General features: G+C 38.4%; 1 protein-coding gene across 1 annotated transcript in view; it reads left to right on the forward strand.

Moving 5' to 3' along the window:
* The window catches only part of CFTR (CF transmembrane conductance regulator), a 91,899-nt gene that overhangs the window by 53,984 nt on the left and 17,964 nt on the right, over nucleotides 1–19,951 (forward strand). The window contains exons 16-22 of the mRNA XM_040596259.1: nucleotides 315–352; nucleotides 1,559–1,812; nucleotides 2,866–2,945; nucleotides 7,779–7,929; nucleotides 9,036–9,263; nucleotides 11,380–11,480; nucleotides 19,206–19,448. Coding sequence (XP_040452193.1) covers nucleotides 315–352; nucleotides 1,559–1,812; nucleotides 2,866–2,945; nucleotides 7,779–7,929; nucleotides 9,036–9,263; nucleotides 11,380–11,480; nucleotides 19,206–19,448 — 1,095 coding nt within the window. The remainder of the gene's footprint in view (nucleotides 1–314; nucleotides 353–1,558; nucleotides 1,813–2,865; nucleotides 2,946–7,778; nucleotides 7,930–9,035; nucleotides 9,264–11,379; nucleotides 11,481–19,205; nucleotides 19,449–19,951) is intronic.

Genomic DNA, 19,951 nt, shown 5'->3' on the forward strand with positions numbered 1-19,951 from the left:
GTGACTGTTCTTTGTAATTAGGAATGCATTAGCAAGCCTTTGTTAATAGCACGGTAAAAAACAATAAAAGAATATTTACGCACTTGAGAGCGTGATCGTAATACAAGTCTAAATGTAGCTTTCCTGGTGGGATGCACTAAATGGTTTCTGTGGAAAGAGGAGCAGCTATGGCAAGGTTTTTGCTTCAGGAAGGTTTGGCTTCCATCCATTTATAATGCTCTCTCTAAAAACACAAAGTCAGTGAAAGAAGGTAAGTAAGAAAAAGTTCATAATGTGACGACAAAAAAAATTGACTCTGTTTTCTTTGGTCACAGGTAGCTGCTTCTCTTGCTGGGTTATGGTTTCTTAAAAAGTAAGTAGTGGCGATCATTTATTGAGAAATTGGGCTCTCTTTATATTGATTTGTGCTATAAATAATTAATAAAATGTGCCACAGTTTCATATGGGTAGGCACTCGTTTATATTAAATAAAATGGTTCATAGATGGAATGATCTAAATACCTCAGGTGGGTGGTATCTTAAGCTGGTACTTCTTTAAGTGTTTACAATCGAATGCTTTGTGCCTTGTTACTGAGCACATAACACACGCAAGACATTTCCTGGGTCAGCTCACTCCAGAGATGTGTGGACTTGATAACTCTGAATACACTGGTTCACTGCTGTCTTTCAGAAGTGCCAGGTAAGACATTTGCTTAGGAACATTTTAAGGGAGCAGTTTCTTTAAGACTCCATTTGTACATTATTTTTTTTTTTTCTCTGTTCACCTATAAAATATTTCCAGAAGTTACAGGGTCAGACAGATGAAGATTAAAACATACTGAGCAGTGGTGTGGCTTGTCCTGGGTTAATGCTTTTGATCCTTGGTTTTGTCCAGCAGTGCTAAGTCTGTATGTTTGAGTACAGAAAGCATACGGTGACTTAGGTTCTGATCTGAAGCAGGAGGGATTTCTGTTGATGTCCCCTTGCAGTAGGTCACTAAAGCCTTTGATTTTTATAGTACACCTAAAGCATTTTACTTCTGTAATAATTCACTTTTTTTCAACGCTTGAACTATTTTTTGCTGGTTAAAAGAAGTGGTTGCATTTTCCTTGATTAGGCTGGTTTTGTCAGTGATTAAACAGGCAGTAGGTTTGCAAGACACTACCAAAGCGATACATTTTCATAGTAGTTTGGAGAAAACTGTTGGAGGCATTGTAATTATATACCAATAACTTAATTTCCATCTTGGTAAAACGCCTTCATTGCACAACTACAGTAATTTCAGAAACCACTACAAATGCTGGTAGGTGCCTGAATCACCAAAGGTGTCTGAGGAGATGAATGAGCCTTGAACCCTGAACACGCACACACAGAGTAACTTTGCCTTAGTAGAACATAGGGTAGTTCAAAATTTATATTTCATACAAACAAGAAAATATTTTTAGAGTGACTGGAAATACATATAATTAACTATTAACATAGATTGAAAACAAATGAACATTGCAGTACTAGTTGTTTAGTAGAGGAAAAAAAAATGCCATTTCCAGTAATACATTTGTTTTGGATTTCCATCACGCAGGACAGCTTTGAAAGCAAATGCAACACAATCAGCAAACAGTACTTCTGATAAACCTCCTGTGATTGTCACTGACACTAGCAGCTACTACATCATTTATATCTACGTGGGAGTGGCAGATACCCTGCTTGCTATGGGAATCTTCAGGGGTTTGCCCCTTGTGCATACGCTTATAACAGTGTCTAAAACTCTTCATCAAAAGATGGTGCATGCAGTTCTTCATGCACCTATGTCAACATTCAACTCCTGGAAAGCAGGTAACTGAGATGGGAACTGATTGACTCATGTATGGGTTTCATTTCAATTAAACAATTTTCATTCTGTTAAAGGATACTGTTGCCTTCCATTTACATTTTCAATCAAGCCGAATGTTAAAGGTTTGGCACACTAAGTCATCTGTGAATCTTTCAATTAACCTTGACTGCACTTTCAATGTGACATATTTCAGTTGTCAATTCTGATTCTAAAAATAACACCTTGTAAGTTGGAGAAAACTAACGGTTAACTGTTCAAGGTAATAGAACTAGAATAACTTCTAATGAATAGACTCTAAAACTGCAATGGAAATGATATAGTAAGCTGTGTGGTAAGTGCCAGGGAGTCAGGTGTGGGTGATAAATAGTACTTTATTTCATGAGTAGTCCCACTAAGATGGCATAAAACATCAGTTAGTGTGAATAATGGTATGTGTATTCAAATTTGGCTCTGGAGTCCTTGTAGAGTTCCTTACATAACTGGTGCAACAAGTTCCATCTCCTGCTGTTCACGAAATTCACTTCCAATACCCTGGATTACAGGAGGCACTGGTAAATGACAATACAATGTAGGGTTTCTCCCTCATTTTCCCATTAGAATCTTAATTCTGTTCTTACCTAGTGATTAATACAGTAATTCTGCTCAGAAAGTAAGAAACTGGTGTACAAACTCATACAAATGCTGATGTGCAGATTATCTGTATATCAGCAAAGCCTGCTGCTTAAGAGTTACTTTATGCTTTGTGCCTCTGTTCCTGTCTTGTTTAATTATGTTTCTTTGGGTTTTTTATTATTTCCTGGGTTTTTTTTTCTGAGATTCCGAGAGCTGAAACAGAAGTTGTGGAGCTATATTCCTCCACGAGGAAGGAAGCTGTAGCTCCAATGAACTGTAGTGGAATGCTTGTACTTGAAAAAAATCTTCTACTTGGCCTTAATATTTTTTATTCAGAAAAAGTTATACTTTTTATTAAAAGGACTAAATGTAGAATTTGTTTTGGTGTTAAAATGTTTGACCTTTTTTTTTATCTTTTTTTTTTTTTTTTTCTTAATTCATAGGTGGTATGCTTAACAGATTCTCAAAAGATACGGCAGTACTGGATGACTTACTTCCACTTACAGTATTTGACTTCATTCAGGTTTGTAGAATAAAAGTTCTAAATTTTCCTGTCTTATAGCACTCTGAAGTTTCAGTCATACATCATGCAAAAGAAATCATATTATTAGGAAGAAATAACAACTGGAATTAAATCCCTTTTCCTTTTTGCAGTCTGTATATCTATTTACATAGCTACTTGTATGTCAACTTCATTGCTTCTTTTTTGGGTACTTGCCTATATGTGTACCTCCACTGTTTGTGCAAACCTCTTTTAGTACTCGGGTTCAGAAACATTTTTGCCCCACAGACCCCTACAGTACAAGTATCCCTGCTGCTGCCCATATTCAACTTCAAAGGTATAAAGGGCATTTCTTAGTTTCTGTGAGTTATCTTGTCTCAAGATTAATGTTTTTCCATACTCTCCTTTGATTGCATTCAGTCATTTTCATGGCTTTACCTCTTTAGGCTCTTCCCCGTTTACTAACATAACCCTTAATTTACTAGTTCTCTTTTGTTGAATATATTCTTGGGGGTTTTATTCTTTTATCTTCTATGGAAACTCTTCCAGGCTTGCTTTATTGGGCAGTTTGACCTATGATGATGCATTTTCACATCTCAATTAGGCAGTTCTGCTTTTTCTTTTTCTTTTTTTAACCCCTTTTTTCTTTTTTGTTTTCTTCCCCCTCCTTTTTTTTTTTTTAATAGTTTTTTTTTTCTTATTCATAAATTTGACTGCCTAATTTTATCTTTTATCCTTTGCATCTTTGCGGCTTCTCCTGAGTCTCTGGGACTTAAGCTGAGTCTGTCAGGCACTGGATAACTATTTGTCATGGAGAACTTCAGATGACTATTCCTTGGGGGGACTTTATATCCCTAGGAGCTGAAGAATATTTTCTGGATGGAAAGGCTTGTTTCCAGCATACCTCCTGGGGATCTCCATGCATCTTCAGTTCTAAATGACCTTTCAATTCATCCACACTGAAGAGAACATTGAAGAAACACAGTGATAGAGGCAATTCCTGTTTTTCTCAAGGAGGATGCCTTTGTTTGCTCCCCATCCTGCCTATTCTGAGACTTCATCTGTGTGGATCCCAGCACCCATCATTAGTGTCCCACCAGTAATACTGCAATGCCAGCTTTGCTGCAGATAGAGTTAGTTCCCAGAATATTTAAAAAATAAAAGCAAATCTTCCCTGGCCCCTCTGTTCTTCTCTACCTTTATTTAAGAGGTATGCAGGCCTGCCTTAATCATCCTTAATCAGCAAACACTCTGCTGCACAGATTGCCTGTCTCCATCTGTGAGTTTGCTCTGTTTTACAGTCCCTACCAACATAAAAGCCTGATTAAAAAAAAAAAAAAAAAAAAAAGTTTTCCCTATGTGTTTGTTAGTAAGTGATATCTTTGGCTCCTGATTTTAGAGAGTCTAGGGCAGCTCCACATGAAGAGGTTCAAGGACATTACAGCTCTACTTCATGTTCTGTTGGTGTCGTGAAGATTTGCTGATTGAGTAAGCACGGACATAGAGACCTTCTCTGAATCATTAATGCCATCTTTGGTGTGGTGAGAATTCACTACTGTCCTTTTTGGTGTGGCCATTTTGTTTCTTATATTTTGGATCTGCCATGGGGATGTTATTCCAAAATTACTTTAGTTAGTCTGTCTCTACATTTCAAACTCTTTACAAGAAACTTACTAGTTTTTCGTGTTTTGAAAAATAACATAAGATAAGAAAAATCCCTAGATTTGGCTTCTCTGTTCTGATGCCTTTCAGAGGCTAACCTACACTCCAGTGTCTTGTAGGTTCACCTCTGTCTTCTCAGCCTCAACTGCAGAGACTCCTGAACCTTATTCATGATAAGCTGCCCTATCTTCCCAGGTTCTTCTGGTGAAGATCACTGAACCTACTCACTGTCTTGAATGCTTTTTATTAGCCATCTATTCATAAAGATTTCCTTCTTATCCTCTATAGATTCAGGCTTGTTTGGCAGCTTTGGACTTCCACGGACTCTGCTAATGAACAAAGTCGGATTCCTCTGAAAGACACAGAAAAGTTATTCATATGACTTTCTCCTTCTGTGCTGATTATTGCAGTTACAGAATGTGGAAGGGACCTCTGGGCCTAGGGCCTGGGACCTCTTCTCCATCCCCTCTGCTCAAAGCAGGTTTATCTAGAGCAGGTTGCTGAGGGCCATGTTGGATTTTGGCCACCTCCAAGGGTGGAGACTACATGTTCTCTTAGTAACCTGTTCCAGTGTTTGACCATTCCTACAATAAAAACGCTTTTTCTTATGTTTAAATAGCATTTTGTGCGCTTCAGCTTGTGCTTGTTGCCTCTTATCTTCCCACTGGGTGCAGTTGAGAAGAATCTGGCTCAGGCTTACTTGCTCCGCACCAAATACCTGGTGGTATTTATATAAAGAGAATATAAATTTTAGTATTATTTGCATAATACACAAATTTATAATTTATATAAATAGAATAAATACTATGAGATACTTATACAAAGTTATAAGATTCCTCTGAGCCTTCTCTTAAGGCTAGACAATCCCAGCTCTGTCAGCGTGTCCTTGTATGTGAGATGGTCCAGTCCCTTTATCACGTGCAAGACCTTTCACTAGACTCACTCCACTATGTCTGTATTTCTCTTGTATTGGAGAGCCCACTCCAGATACAGTCTCGGTGGTGCTGAAAAGAGGGGAAGGATCACCCTCACTGATTCTGACAGTGCTGCTGCTCTCGGCCTCCCTTGCTGCAGGAGGATGTTGCTGCCTCGTGGTCCACCAGGACCCCCAAGGCCTTCTCTGCAAAGCTGCTTTCCAGTCAGTCAGCCTCCAGCCTGTACTGGTGCATGTGGTTATTCTTTCCCAAGTGCAGAGATCTACAGGAAAGGTTAGCTTCTAAACATACCAGGGTGCCTAAACCTGAGTCTGGTGGAGATGGAGACTTGGTCTCTGCTGGCCTTCAGTGTATGTTCGTGTAAGTTCATCCTTCTGACTTCGCAGCTTTTCCCAAGAATTCGACACAAAATTTTAGAGCTAGTTGGTTGCCTCTTTTCTATGAGAATGAGCTAATTGTTATCTCTGGCTAACTCCTTAAGGACACTGCCTCCTCCTCTGCTGCAGCTGTGGATGTCATGGCATAGGTTTTTTTCTTAGGGCTTTTATGAACATTAGACGTATCAGGGGGCCTTCCCTTTTAGGGAACAGGGCTTTTCATCCAGAATGAATAAGGCTTCAGGATAAAAGAGGCCAGGGTTACTCTCCAGTCACTGGGATATACCCAGTTCCCCATAAAAGAAGAAGTGTATCAACCTTTACATCAATAATGAGACAGCATCTGTGATGTTTTCTCTGACATCCATCCAACCTTGCTTCCATACATCTTCGGTATGAACTGTAGCCAGATAATGTTTGCAGTAGCATTACCGCTGGTTTTAACATCCATCTCGATTACTACCAGTGCTTACAGTGAGGTCATCATTTCTTGGAGGTCCTTCATGTGAGACACTGCTAGCATGTATTGCTTGTCCCCAAGGTTTAATATAGTCACACTCAATGGGTCATAGGGAACTCACTGGACTTTTATACTTATGGTCATGACTGGGTTTCCCTGAATTATAAACAGTTATTGGTTAACCAGATTGACTTCTGCAGTCGTTGCCACCCTGAAACCTTGCTGAATTGCTGTCTCTGCCACCAGCTGCATTTTCCACTGGAAGCTTGGGGACAGACGCAGAGGGAAGCGCTGGAATGTGTGTCCCCATCTGGCCTCTGTGCCAGGCTTGAAAGCTCAGCACCTGGGGTCACTGCAGTGCAGTACTGTGGCTCTTAACCGGGCTACATAAGCCTCTGCTGCCATTCCTCCACCATATGCCGATGTAGCTGGCTTGTGTGTTCAGTTTTGCCGCTGCCTTTTTAGAGAAGCTGTCATCATCTGTTTGACTTAACACTTATTATGTGTTTGGAGTTTATGAGATAACACAGACACCCTGACACAAAGCAGAACTTTGCTATTCTGTGTCCCTTTATATACTTGATTTTCATTAGATTTAGGTGTGAGATAAAAACAGCCTAGTGCTCAAGGTGCTTCTAGAGTCAAAATCAAGGCGTGATTTAACTAAATCTGTCTGGAACTACTGAGGATGAGGTCTTTATGAGAATGGTAGTAGCCTCTGGTGGGTTAAATAGATTAGGTCTGAAATGATTTTGTTCTTTTTGAGTTATCTTTCACCTTAAAATACTTTTTTTTTCCCCCCTGAAACTGCTAATTTTTCATACCACAAGTCCTCTTATGACTTATTTCCTGTGTCCAGATCAGGACAAGTAGTAGTGCTAGTTTCATACATGGGTTACAGTCCCTTGAGCAAGTGATGATGTGTGGCTTCCCACTTTTTCCGACCCTCAGAAAAACTGCTTGGCCCAGAACCTGCAGGAGACTGTCACTCAGCTCCTGATGGTCTGGCATACTGAGTCCAGGCAAGACAGGGACAGCACTGGTAAGTCTGGGAGGTGCCTGCAGATATTGCAAGTGCTGTTCTTACAATTTTAATTGGAGAGTGAGTATCTGGCTGCCATTTTTTTTTTTTTTGGTGTGGCTTCATAATTTAGAAACCTGCAATACTGGTTGTACTACAGAAAACACTTCTTCCACCTGTTAGAAAAGATGGCAGCTTATTCCAACAGGTTACGGATCTGGTCTCAGTTATTCATGATCTTTTCATGGAGGTTTGTTCTCAGCTGCAAATCTTACTTAGTTTAGCACTTTGTTTGTTGAAACAATACATAGTTGCCATGGGAAAAAGATTCATCACCAATCTCTGGTCCATAAAATGACAAGTTTACTATATCAATAGTATTTTTCTTTCATTCTACAGTTAATACTGATTGTGATTGGCGCTATAACAGTAGTCTCAATATTACAACCCTACATCTTCCTGGCATCAGTGCCTGTGATAGCAGCCTTTATTGTGTTAAGGGCATACTTCCTCCACACTTCTCAGCAGCTGAAACAACTGGAATCTGAAGGTAGGAGCAGCAAAATTGGTAGACTTCTAAATCCACAACAAATCAATTGAGAAGTGATTCACCTTTTCACCTCTTCTTTGCCTTTTCTCTTGCAAGATGCCATTGCCTCTGGGAGCAGAACACGTATTTCCTTAAAGCCAGTGCTGTTACTGATCCAGCCAATACTGAGTGCTCTGCTGCCAAAGAGCAATGGAGAAGATCTTTTTAAAGCTGGGCCTTATCACCACTGCAGCTGAAAACAAATGAAGTCCTGGCACACAGTTTTCTTGAGAGTAAATATAACTTGAAAACTTGTGGTTACATTTGGTATGTGCCCTATGAGTTTGTTTCTTTATAAGAAAAATTTAGAATGGATATATCTTGATTGCAAAGAATTCTTTTTTCTGAATAACTGATTTGATGAAATGGCCTTCCTCTCCCATCATTAAAAGACTAATGTGTTCCCAGTAAAATGGAAAACCTCATTCTGAAGTGTGAGTTTGCAGATCAGGCACTGTGGACTGGCTTTATAACAAACTGGCAGATCCTCAGCAAATCAGTCCTGAATCTTAAACACGGGTGACCATCTTCCATTTTACTTAAATGTAATTCTGAAGTTCCTCAGATAGAAACCTAAATTTCTTTGATGTTCACGGGGATCCAGCATTGGCTTACCACTTTTTATGTAACGCAAGATCTGCTTAAAATTACCATGTCAGTACAGTTGAATCCAGAGCATTAAAGTACTCTGGCTGTGCTAAAAAAAAACTTTCACCTGATGGAGTTATCAGAGTTGCAGGAATTCATTTTGGCCGTGGAGGAGCCACCTTTCTCTTGTGACACCTTACAGCAGGCCAGGAGCTTCCCAAGTAGTATGCTAACTATGAAGAATTAATGTGAGCCATTCCTGGCAATACACTGAATGGAATTTCAACCCATTTGTGCAAAGGCTGCTGTTGTATACCCTGTGCTAGGATTGCTTCAGTCATGTACTCCAACAACACAGATAGATTAAAGACTGACAACAGTTATACTGCTGTGAGTTAGAGCATAGGGCTGTGTATTAGCATTATATCAAAGATATTTACTTGAGTGTTTATGATGTTTCTAATTTAAACACTTCACAGCTCGGAGTCCAATATTCACCCATCTTGTTACAAGCTTAAAAGGGCTGTGGACACTGAGAGCTTTTGGGCGCCAGCCATATTTTGAGACCTTATTTCACAAAGCCTTGAACCTACACACAGCAAACTGGTTCCTCTACCTGTCGACGCTGCGCTGGTTCCAGATGAGGATAGAAATTATTTTTGTTGTTTTTTTTGTTGCTGTGGCATTCATCTCTATCATAACTACAGGTATGGTAACTTTACTGGAGTACTGAAATGGCAGGCTTCTGCTTTTGTTTAACAGCTCAGCTTTAGAAACTTCTAAGGGCAATAGACTGTTGCAAAATTTAGCATACATCGGAGTCACTGATTTAAGTATGTCATAATAGTAAACAATTTAATTAAAATAGAATCTACACCATTATTATCTGCAATCTGATGTTGTTGAGGGCCCATTAAAGGGATTAATCTGAAAATATCTGAAGGGACAGAACTTTCCTTTTCTTGACTGTAATTGCTGTAAAATTATCTCACGTTTTAAACCCCATTAATGTAACCATATAAGTGTACTGAAAACCTTGGATGTTGATTATCATCTGTACAGCTCAAAGTTTTTTAGTAAATAGAAGTTAATGTTCCTCTCATTTGCAAATGGCTGAGACATGCAAAGTTTTAATGATATTTTAAAGCCACACCAATAGCAGAAATACTCATCCAGTTCTTTAATTACCAGCCCATTGACTCATTTTCCAATGTGAAGTTTTGCAGGTTCCATTCAGAATCCCCTTAAAAATGGCTCACCACTCCTAGTAAACCCAGTACATAACTGAGGATCACTCTGTACCTTACTTGTATTTGAAATGCTGCCCATGGCTGGCCAGGCGTAGCCAGTCTCCAACAGGCAGAGAATAGGAGAATAATGTCCCCAGAATGATGGAATAATTCAATTCTGTGGAAAAACTCAGCAGGTTTAGCTACAGATTACTTCAAACACAGTTTTTCATTCACTGTGCTCTTGTTATGTATGGTTTTTTTATTTTGATTCTCAGGCATTATTCTCTCTCAAGTTTTCCACTGAACTTTGTGTGCAGAATCTGGATGCAGTTTCAATACTGTGGCCATTGATGAACAAGAATTTGCTGATTTTGTGAAGGAGGTTTTTGGTTCTAACAATATCCAAATTTCATTTGATCATACTTCAGTGTTGAAAAGGAGTTATATAAAAGCATAGATTTTATCAAATACTGTGTTGTGTGTGAAATGCTATTTTCTATTTCTTGTATAAAGAACTCTTCTGATTCTTAGGAAAAAAAAAAATCTAACCACACAAATACTTCTGTATGAAAATATGGATCTAGAGTACTTTTGTTACAAAGGAGACGTTTAGTTCCCCTAAAATTCATAGAGAATGATTGCTGCCTTCCTCATTTTTTTCTTTGTGCACTTATTAGTATGCAGGGTTTTTTTAAAAACTTTCTTGTGTACTGTTTTTCTGGATAATTTGTTTGAGAAAAGGGGTTAGAAGCACTTATTTAAAACATGAAAATTTGTGATTTTGCCACCATTGTAAACTTTACTGTTATAGGTAATAGATCCTTGGAGCAACCGCTAAGTTCCTTTTCTTCTGTCAGCTTTCAGGAGGATTATTTTGCTTTTATTGTTTATTTCTATAATTACTCTGATAATGAGATCTCTATAAACAAAACAGGAGGAAATCTGATGATGAAAGCCATGGAAGAAATGGAGAAATCATAGAAAGGCATTTGGTTTAAATTCTCAATTTCACTTAACACATAATGAGATTAAAAATCAACAGTGGAGTAGTGTAAATGCTTATATTGTTTTTATGAACTTATAAAGGAAAACCCCTGGAAAACCCCATGGTGGTTAAAGCAGACAATTAATGCAAAAGAATTTATATCTGCATGTTTGTGGAACAGTAAGGAGGACATGTCCTCTGTTTGTCCAGGAAATGAACGTATAAACCAGTGCAACTATTTAGAATTTTACAGTTGTTCACTCTGTTGTTTTAGTTAGATAAGAGTAATTTCACAGATTCATGTGAGCTGGAAAAAGGAAATTGAAATCAAGATTCCAGAGCCTCATTCTGTTTAGAGCTTAAGTACCCAGATCTAAATTTTTCTTCTGCCAAAACAAGACCAGGGTTTCCAGTGAATTCAGTGCCAGAGCCAGGTGTTTAACTGATGATTAAGCTGTCAGTCCTTTGTGTAACTAACAAATCCATGGTTTCTCCAATGAAATAAAAGGTAATTTGAATATGTATTTATCATGTATATGCTAATTTTGTGATTTCTATTGGCTTTTTATTTACGTATAAATTGAAAGTGTTTTTTCTCTTCACCAGGTGATGGGCCAGGTAGAGTTGGAATTATTCTTACTTTAGCTATGAACATCATGGGAACCTTGCAGTGGGCAGTAAACTCAAGCATAGATGTGGATAGTTTGGTAAGCATCAAATGCACTGTGCTGTGCTTTCTTTTGAGGAATTGCCTTATTTTGTTGATTATGGGTGTTCACTGAGTTATTTTCAGAGTTGGATATCAGGCAGATGCGTCAGAAAAGTTGTCCTCATACCTTTCATAGCAACCTACCAGCTTTGGCACAGCACAAACTGATTTTTTTCTATGATCAAAATTTTTCCTGGACTAGAATAGGCAACAGCAAATAATAGCATTTGAGGATTCAGATTGCAGATGTAGCAGTGATGAGAAAACTTTAAAAAAGCTGGGAGCTGTTTTGTTATGGTTATATACCTTACCAAAGTATATAATATACCTTGCTTTGTCTACTGAAGGACTTTGCACAACAGATTACAACGGATGTCTCTGAGGTCCTTCCATGCAAAATCAATAGCGATTTAAAAATCTGGCCTAGACTTCCCTGGGAGTCATCTTCTAGTTTTGTGTACAAAACTCGCTGACACAAGGCTTTGGAGTTGTACATGTTTACCCCTTTAATTTGTGTAGTTAGTCTGTTAGTTAGGATAAGAGAAGCAGACAGGAAACTCGTAAAAGAATATGTTTGTTCTTGCAGTTTTCATTATACCTTATCTTAAATGTATGAAAGTTTTAGATGTTATTTTCAAATGTAATGGTTCTTTCTTTATACTTCAGGCATTCTAGGGTTTATTTTAGACAGAATTTTTGTAACAAAATACAGTAGTCTTATAAACAAGAAAAATTTCTGAGAAAAAAAATCTCCCACATCCAGTCATACTTTCTCTGAACTCTAAATTAGCTTCTTGAGCCAACTATTACAGTATTGGAAAACAAATAGCTTTTACAGCAGATCTAGGAGATCGTTAAATCCTGATTAGTTGAAATGAGTTGTCATTTAAAAAAATAATTGGGGCAGACAGTGACAGTGAAGGAATATATGCCAGTTCAACATATTTTAGTAAGTGATTCAACCAGCCTTATCCTGAAGGAAATCCTGAAGAGCCCCAAAACTGGGAATTAACCACTTATACATCTAATCTCTTGTTTAGGCGTGTGAGTGGTGATAGTCCAGAAAGCTGACTGCCGTTCAGGGACACATATTTTCCCTGTCCACCGATTGTTTTATGCTGACTCTTTCTTTGCTTGTTATAACAGCCTGTCTTGAAGGTCAAGCGCTTTGTGAAAGGCCTTCTTTGCTGTAACCGCAATTGCTGTAACCGCAATACGTGCGGAACAGCAGTTGTGTGACTGATAATGAAGTAAAATGTGCTTGGTCAGGCACGACAGTGACAATCAGGTCTCATTTATAAACTCCTTCTTAGCCCTGTAAGGCATGATGTGATCACTTTAAGCACAACAATCTGTATAAGAATCATGTGAACATATTATACAGCTTAATACAAATTGAAAGCCTTTCAGAAGAGCAACAGGAAGTCTTCCTGTAGGATTCAGAAGGTGCTGGACAAGCTAGTGTTTTAATAAAGAACTTCCCCTTTTTTAAAATAAGGTGATGTTAAAATATCATCTATTAGTAGCAATAAGCAAGTAACTCCCTTTCCCCTGAAAAGCAAGTCTCAAGTTGCATTATATATTTGTGAGTACTTTTCTTGTATTATTAAGACAAACTACCGTACGGAGCGCCAGTTGCATTATGTTAATGATAGCCTTCTAAGGCGCATCAGTTCATAAGTCCGTCCTCTGGACTTCTTTCAGCAGCGGGTAGCTGCTCACCCCCATCCCATGAACTTTCAGTTATCCCAGATGACAAACTGATACTGCTGGCAGGATGTTTTTTCTGACATTCAAAAGCTGCTCCTGTGCACAAAGAGAGTAAGAATAGCTTCGTGGTTTCAAGATAATAAACCTACTTCCCTGAGTGATGCAGATGTATTATTTCCCACTCTTTGTATTCTCTGCATTTAGCGCTTCCTTCTTTAAAGTATTTTACAGTTACTTGGTTACAGATGTCCTGCAAAGGCTTGCATGTCTGCCTGCCTCAGTAGTCTATTTGGTTATACTCTATTTTCCTCTCAAGGGGCACTTTGAAGCTCCCCACAGGACCAGACTGACTAAAATTGAGACATCTCCATGTGTCTCCAGTTACAGCTATACACACAGTGCTCTAGAGGACATCACTCTTGCCCTTCCTTGAGCAGCTGTGACATCTGTACTTACAAGCCTGCACACAAGCACGCCTGAGTGTATAGCACATTTGTAGGCAGCAATTTTTGGTTGTCAGATAAGCTGGAGCAAGTGGTTGAAACCTCTGTGCAAGGGTGTATCTCCTATAATGAGCTTGTACTGAGTTGTTTTACGAGATATACAAGGTGTGGGTGAAATCATCAGTGAAATAAATGCAAGCAAAAAGACAAGAGGACAGGAGAATAAGGAAGCAGGATCACATGAAGAAGGAAAAAATGTACCAGCCAAACAGATGAGTAGGTGGCAAATTGGATTTTATTCCGCACAATCTCTTTCTTGAGCTTTCCGTGACACTGGCATACATATTGAAGAACTATGACTTTCTAGGTTGGATTTTGTTTTTACATACACAGATATTCTCTTTGAAGCAATTTCTGTTGAACTGGTTTAGCTTTAGCTGAAAGATCCCCATTGTCTTTTAATACCTCATAATGGTTTTGGCATTTTGTTCTCTACAGCCCTGATACTTTATCTGCTCTGCTTTTTTTTTTTTTCCAAACATATGTGGTCAATCTGACAGCTATCCATTGTTTCATTTAGAGCTACCAGTTAGGCTAGATTTATCTTTTCACTTTGATCATTTCTGCTAATATCCCTTTTTAGCTGGTTTTCAGTCTTTTTCTTATCCCTCCAGGCAGTCTTGTAGTATTTTTAATTTTTTTCCTTCATAAGGAAATAGAAAATAAGTTTTCCAGTAAGTGCTGCTTTTACAGATAAGCATTGGCTACTCCCAGTGGACTGTTTTAATGCTTTATAACCTTCTCCTTCACTGATGTGTATCCTGTAGTAGCAGCGCTATAACTGGGAAGGACAATTTCTTTTATCGGGGAAAGAGAAAATGCCATGCTTTTACTGTTGCCAAGATTACTTATGTAAGGAGATATAAAAAGAATCCCCCAAAGAGATATTAAAACTGCACTTGCTAAACCTCATAGTGCCCCACCCTGTACAACAGGGATGCTGAAAATTGAAGTAGTGCATAGTAAAGAAGAGGACCAAAGAAAAAATTAGGACTGTAAAAAAGAATGGTGCTTTTACAACTCGTTTTCATGCTTTTATTTTCCCATGCTATTACTCTAACCTGTTCATTTGTTTTTAATTTTTTTTTAACTAGGACGTGATCTTAATATCCTTTTTACTGTTGTCAGCAGAAAACATGAGAACACTGTTAATGTCCAAAGTTTAAGTAGACTGAATACTTGACTGTGAAATCTGCATCAGAATGACAGTTCTCAAAGTGAGGTGTGGGTCATTAGGAAGGGAACAGAATCAAGAAAAATCTCTTAGAACATTTCCTTTTCTGCCTGCAAAGCAGTGTGAGAAAGAGCAAACAAGTCAGTAGAAGTTTGACATGAACTAAGTATTTAATTTTTGCAGTTTGGAAGAGGAGTATATGTCCTATAAGTGCACCCAAAACGTAACAGCAGCAGATGTGAAACCTCGGTAGAACCATACAGTCCCCCTGCATTGACCCAGTTTGTGCAGTGACTTAATGCACAGGGTGTTTTTTTACAACATGAGCCACTGGACAAACCTCTCGTAGGATCTCTCAGTTGCACTTTCCAGAGAGCATGCTTTTGAGGAAAGTTGTTGAGCACTGTGTGTGTCTGGTCTGGTGAGGGTAACTGCTCTCTTTCCAGCAGAAGAGAATATAGGGCTTGATGAAACTAGTTGTATTAGATTACTTGTAAAAGCATTACTTCTTCCACTTTCTGGAAACACACATTACATAATTACATTATGAATTCTCCTTCAACATCACGAGGAGTTGAAGTGATATTAAAGAGAAAGTAAAGAATTTTGCAATGTTACAGAAGTCTCAGTTAAATACAATTAGGCATGGCTAAAAATAGTGTATTATGCTCTAGACACTTTTAGGTGGAAGTAGTAAATATACTCCTTTATTCTAAAGCATTCATGAAAGAATGTGAATATAGCAGGCACATTGCTGATAGGAATAATGGGTAAGAAACTTGCTGTCACCTACACTATGCCTGTCATTATGAATGACAGAAGATTTCTACCTGTGAAAGGAAGAATGGATATCTTTGTAGAACGTTACTGACATTTATGCTGTATTCTGCCCAGATCTAAATCGTAATTCAAATTACAGAAGCAGGAAAGCATCCTTTTGAATTGATTTAAAGTATTAAGCTGTCTAAAATATCTGCATATGTGATGTGACTGACAAATCTGTCAGGGGAGCTGGGACATAGAGATGAAATTTTCTATTGTAAGAGAAGGCTCTTTGTCCAGCTGGCTTAATAGCAGATTTTAGCTAGTGTGTAGTGGTAGGATCTCTTGGCAATTATAGGGAATCCCTGCCGGTACAAACATTCATAGCTCTTGATGAACCCAAGAAAGACCTTCATTTCTGAAGTGGCAATATTTCTAGGAAAATAAGATTTCTGAAAACAAATGTACCATCAAACACCAATTAAAATAAATGCATGGAGCTCATTGTGGGATTCACTATAGACAGTCAGGCAGGAAGAAAACTGCCAGTCTGGTCCAAGGTCTTGTTTGTGTCACTAAAATGAGGTGACATTCATATAGCAACATGATGATGACCGTACCTTTCCATCTTGCACAGTGGTTGAGATGGAAATTGTAATTGGTAGTCTTGGGTGTTAGCATGCATTTTAAAAACTTGCACCATAATTGTATTTCAAGATGCTGAGATGTAAGCTGTGATCCCAGTATTTCCTTGCATTGTATATAAATTTGCTTCCACATGGAAAATCCACCTAACATTATTTCAATCTGGATTGAAGACCAGGAAGGAATGGTAATTCATCACGTCGAATCACTTTGCAGAAGGAATACAAAAGCAGTTAAACAAGGTCAAAGTTGTACAAAAGGTTTTCCATAATACCACTAAAGAGAGATATATTACTGGGAATACAGATTAGAAAACAAATGCTAGTAATAAGCCCAGATATTTCTGGATGCAGTAGCTATGCATTTATCTATCTATTTCTTAATTTATCTTGCTAAATAATTTCCGACTAATAAGAATTTACACTATCTTATAGTATAGTCATGCTGTTTACAAAGAAAAATTTTGGTAAAATGAGGAATCTAGTTAAGTTAGTTGGACTAAGGCATTTAGGAATGTGAATGTAAAGTGAAGTGACATCATCTTCAAGTCAGGGGCTGAAATTTGTTTCCTGAATAGCAGGAGAAAAACAGTAGGGATTTTTAGAGACTCTAGGACTACCAGCATGAACAATTCACTCAAAGTATATTAGAAATCACAGCCTCTACAGAATGGATTAGTTAACCCAAACAAGCTGTGCATTAGAGGTCAAGAAGCAGGTAGAGAGACTTGATGAAAACAGAGTTAGACTTACAAGTGGCCCAAATTCTGGACAAATATTTTATCTTGGTTTTCAGTAAAAGGGCAGTGTTTAATCTGGGGAGTTGAAAGTGAAGCAGAAGGTTGAAACAGGATTTATAATACCTGAGGTGGAAATTATATGCAAAAACCAGTCTAGCTGCAGGTATGCAACCGAAGTGCCTGAATTAGAATCCTGTTCTCCCTAAATTTCCTGTACAATTTGTGGAGGGACATATACACCACCCAGGAGTCAGTCCCTCTAAAATCAGTCTTCAACTAAGTATGACTGGGTTCTGCAGTTGGACATTTCAGTTAAACATGTGAAACCAGCCTGGAGCAATGCCGCCCTGGATCAGGTGGGCCGAGACATCCCGTCCTAGCCTTCAGGAAGAACTGGCTGAGAAGCTGGAGATCTAGTAATGGCCACTTCAAATGAATCCACCAAGCTGGCAGTGGGGGTGTCATCTGATAGAAGAACAGCTGTCACTTCTGATTAAAAGTCACTGATGCCACCATCGTTCGTTAGTCTGATGGCAGCAGTCTTTAGAAACTGTTTTGAAGAAGTAATTAAGGATGCAGTGCTTACAGAGTGAATTCGCCCAGGTTTGCTGCCATTAGAATTGCTTCAGACTAACCTGATAACAGTGTTCAATGATTTGTTTTCCAGACCAAAGTAATGTAGTGGATCTCATTTGTCTTCAGGAAAGCACTGAAGCACTGGCTGTGGCTCTGTTTCAGAAATTGTATAAATGAAGGTGATTGGGATTATTACAAGAACTGTAAATTAGTTAATGAGTTAGAAAGGAAATGGCATTAAGCTGTAAGGAAGCTACTCTGCATTGATTAGAGTTATGACTGAGCTCGTTTTAATCTTATTTTAATGCTCTCAACAACAACAAAAAAAAAAAACGTGTTGAAGAAATCTGCCAAAGGCACAAATCAGAGAGGCAACATTAGCATGAAAGATCCTGGGAGCTGAAAGGTATTAGGGGACCTCAAATGGTAGATATAAAATAGATTTCAGTAACCAAAGTGCAAAGGCTTGAATTTTGGGACTAAAAATAACCTCTGTTGTAAGTAAGGATCTCCTCGGTTAGAAATGGCTATGATGGAGGAAAGCTTGGCTGACCACTGTTCAGTCAGAGGGTGACTATTAGATATGACTGTGAAGAAAAGAGCATATGATCCTAGGATGTGTTAATGGAGATACTCCTAATATAGACAGGAAAGTATTGATGCCTTTGTACAATATCTTTGTGAAACATCGCCCAGAATGTTGTGTACCTTCTGGTCAGACAGGAAAGATTAATTTGAACTGGGATGTTTGGAGAAGGAGAACAGATGTTAAGAAAGAGGCTTAAACCTGGATTTTCTTTAGTCCTGGAGAACAAAGTGTAACTGGATCTAAGGTAGCTCTCTGTAGATTAATGGGGAAAGTGGCTAGGAAAAAGAACTATTTGGGATTTAAAAGTCATAAATTTACAAGAACAAACTGGTTCATACTTAAAAATACATTTTCTGACCACCTGAGCAGTGAAGTTCTAGTGAAGGAGGTAAATTAACTATTTATTAATTGACCCTTGACCCATTAAAAAAGAAAGAAATCAAGAGATTCCCTTCTAGTCCCATGCTCCTTTGAAAATTTATCAAGAGTGCTGCTAGCAACTTCCGTCAAGTTCATGAACTACAGGACTTACTTTTTTCATCCGATACATACAATTAAAAATATAAAGTTAATTCTCATGGAACTTCTTACTAATTTTTTTTGAAAACTGAAGTAATTTCTCATAAATACTCAGATGTTCACGTTTGGCGATTGTTCCGCTTGATGCTACTGCTTTACTTGTTTCAAACTCCACACAGTCTGCTGATCTTTGGAGATCGATCATTATTCAAGGAACTTCAGTTTTTGCATTGGGCAATCCCCTATAGGAAGAAGCATTTGAAGACTCCAAGACGGCTTGCCGTTTACAAAGGAAGCAAGTGGAATCACATGTTGGATCAATATCAGTAGTACAACAGCAATAGAATCTCGAGCTCTATACCAGAAATATCCTACATTTGAGAATTATATCATGGTATAGCTTACACAGAGAAGAAACTTGTTGTTCTGGCTAGGAATTAAGAATAATTCAATTTCATTTGTTTTGTATTAATTACAATTAGAATATTGTTTGTTTTGATTCATAGATGCGGTCTGTCGGACGAATATTTAAATTCATTGACATGCCAACAGAAGAGACAAAAACCATTAAGCCACAAAAGAGTAACTTGCTTTCGGACGCCCTTGTGATTGAAAACAGGCATGCAAAGGAAGAGAGGAACTGGCCATCCGGGGGCCAAATGACTGTGAAGGATCTTACGGCCAAATACGGTGAAGGAGGATCTGCTGTGTTAGAAAACATTTCCTTTTCGATAAGTTCAGGGCAGAGGGTAAGACACTGTTTTGTTGTGTTTGAGCTGACTTCTATTAAGCTTAACTATAGAAGTGTCATTTTAAACCTATTCATTGACTAAAGAGTAGGTTGGATTAAGTAAGATTTTGTCAAAGAAATTGTCACCAAAGTACTAACCTAAAGCACCTGAAGAACAGAAATGTCTTGTGTTTCTGAAAAAGACTTCACCTGTACGATTATTTGCTAGAAATGGGAGAAAAAAAAAAAAAAAGGGAAGGAAAGGCTGCCTCAGTTATAGAAATCTTGAGGCTATTTACACCTCAGTGAAGCACAGCGGGGATCTTTGCTGGCCATGAGGAGCAAAATATACTGATAAAACACAGATGCAGCAGTTCCCGTTTTTTATTCCTGTGCTTGAAAATGTTCGCCTTTTCCTAGGGAGAGGGAAGCTTGCTGGTGAGCACAGGTGCTGGGGGCAGCCTGACCCAGGTGGAGCAGGGCATGAAAGAATACCAGCTGCTGTGCCAAGGGTAATGCACT

This window comes from Falco naumanni, chromosome 5, assembly GCF_017639655.2.
Source record: "Falco naumanni isolate bFalNau1 chromosome 5, bFalNau1.pat, whole genome shotgun sequence".
Classification (NCBI taxonomy): domain Eukaryota; kingdom Metazoa; phylum Chordata; class Aves; order Falconiformes; family Falconidae; genus Falco; species Falco naumanni.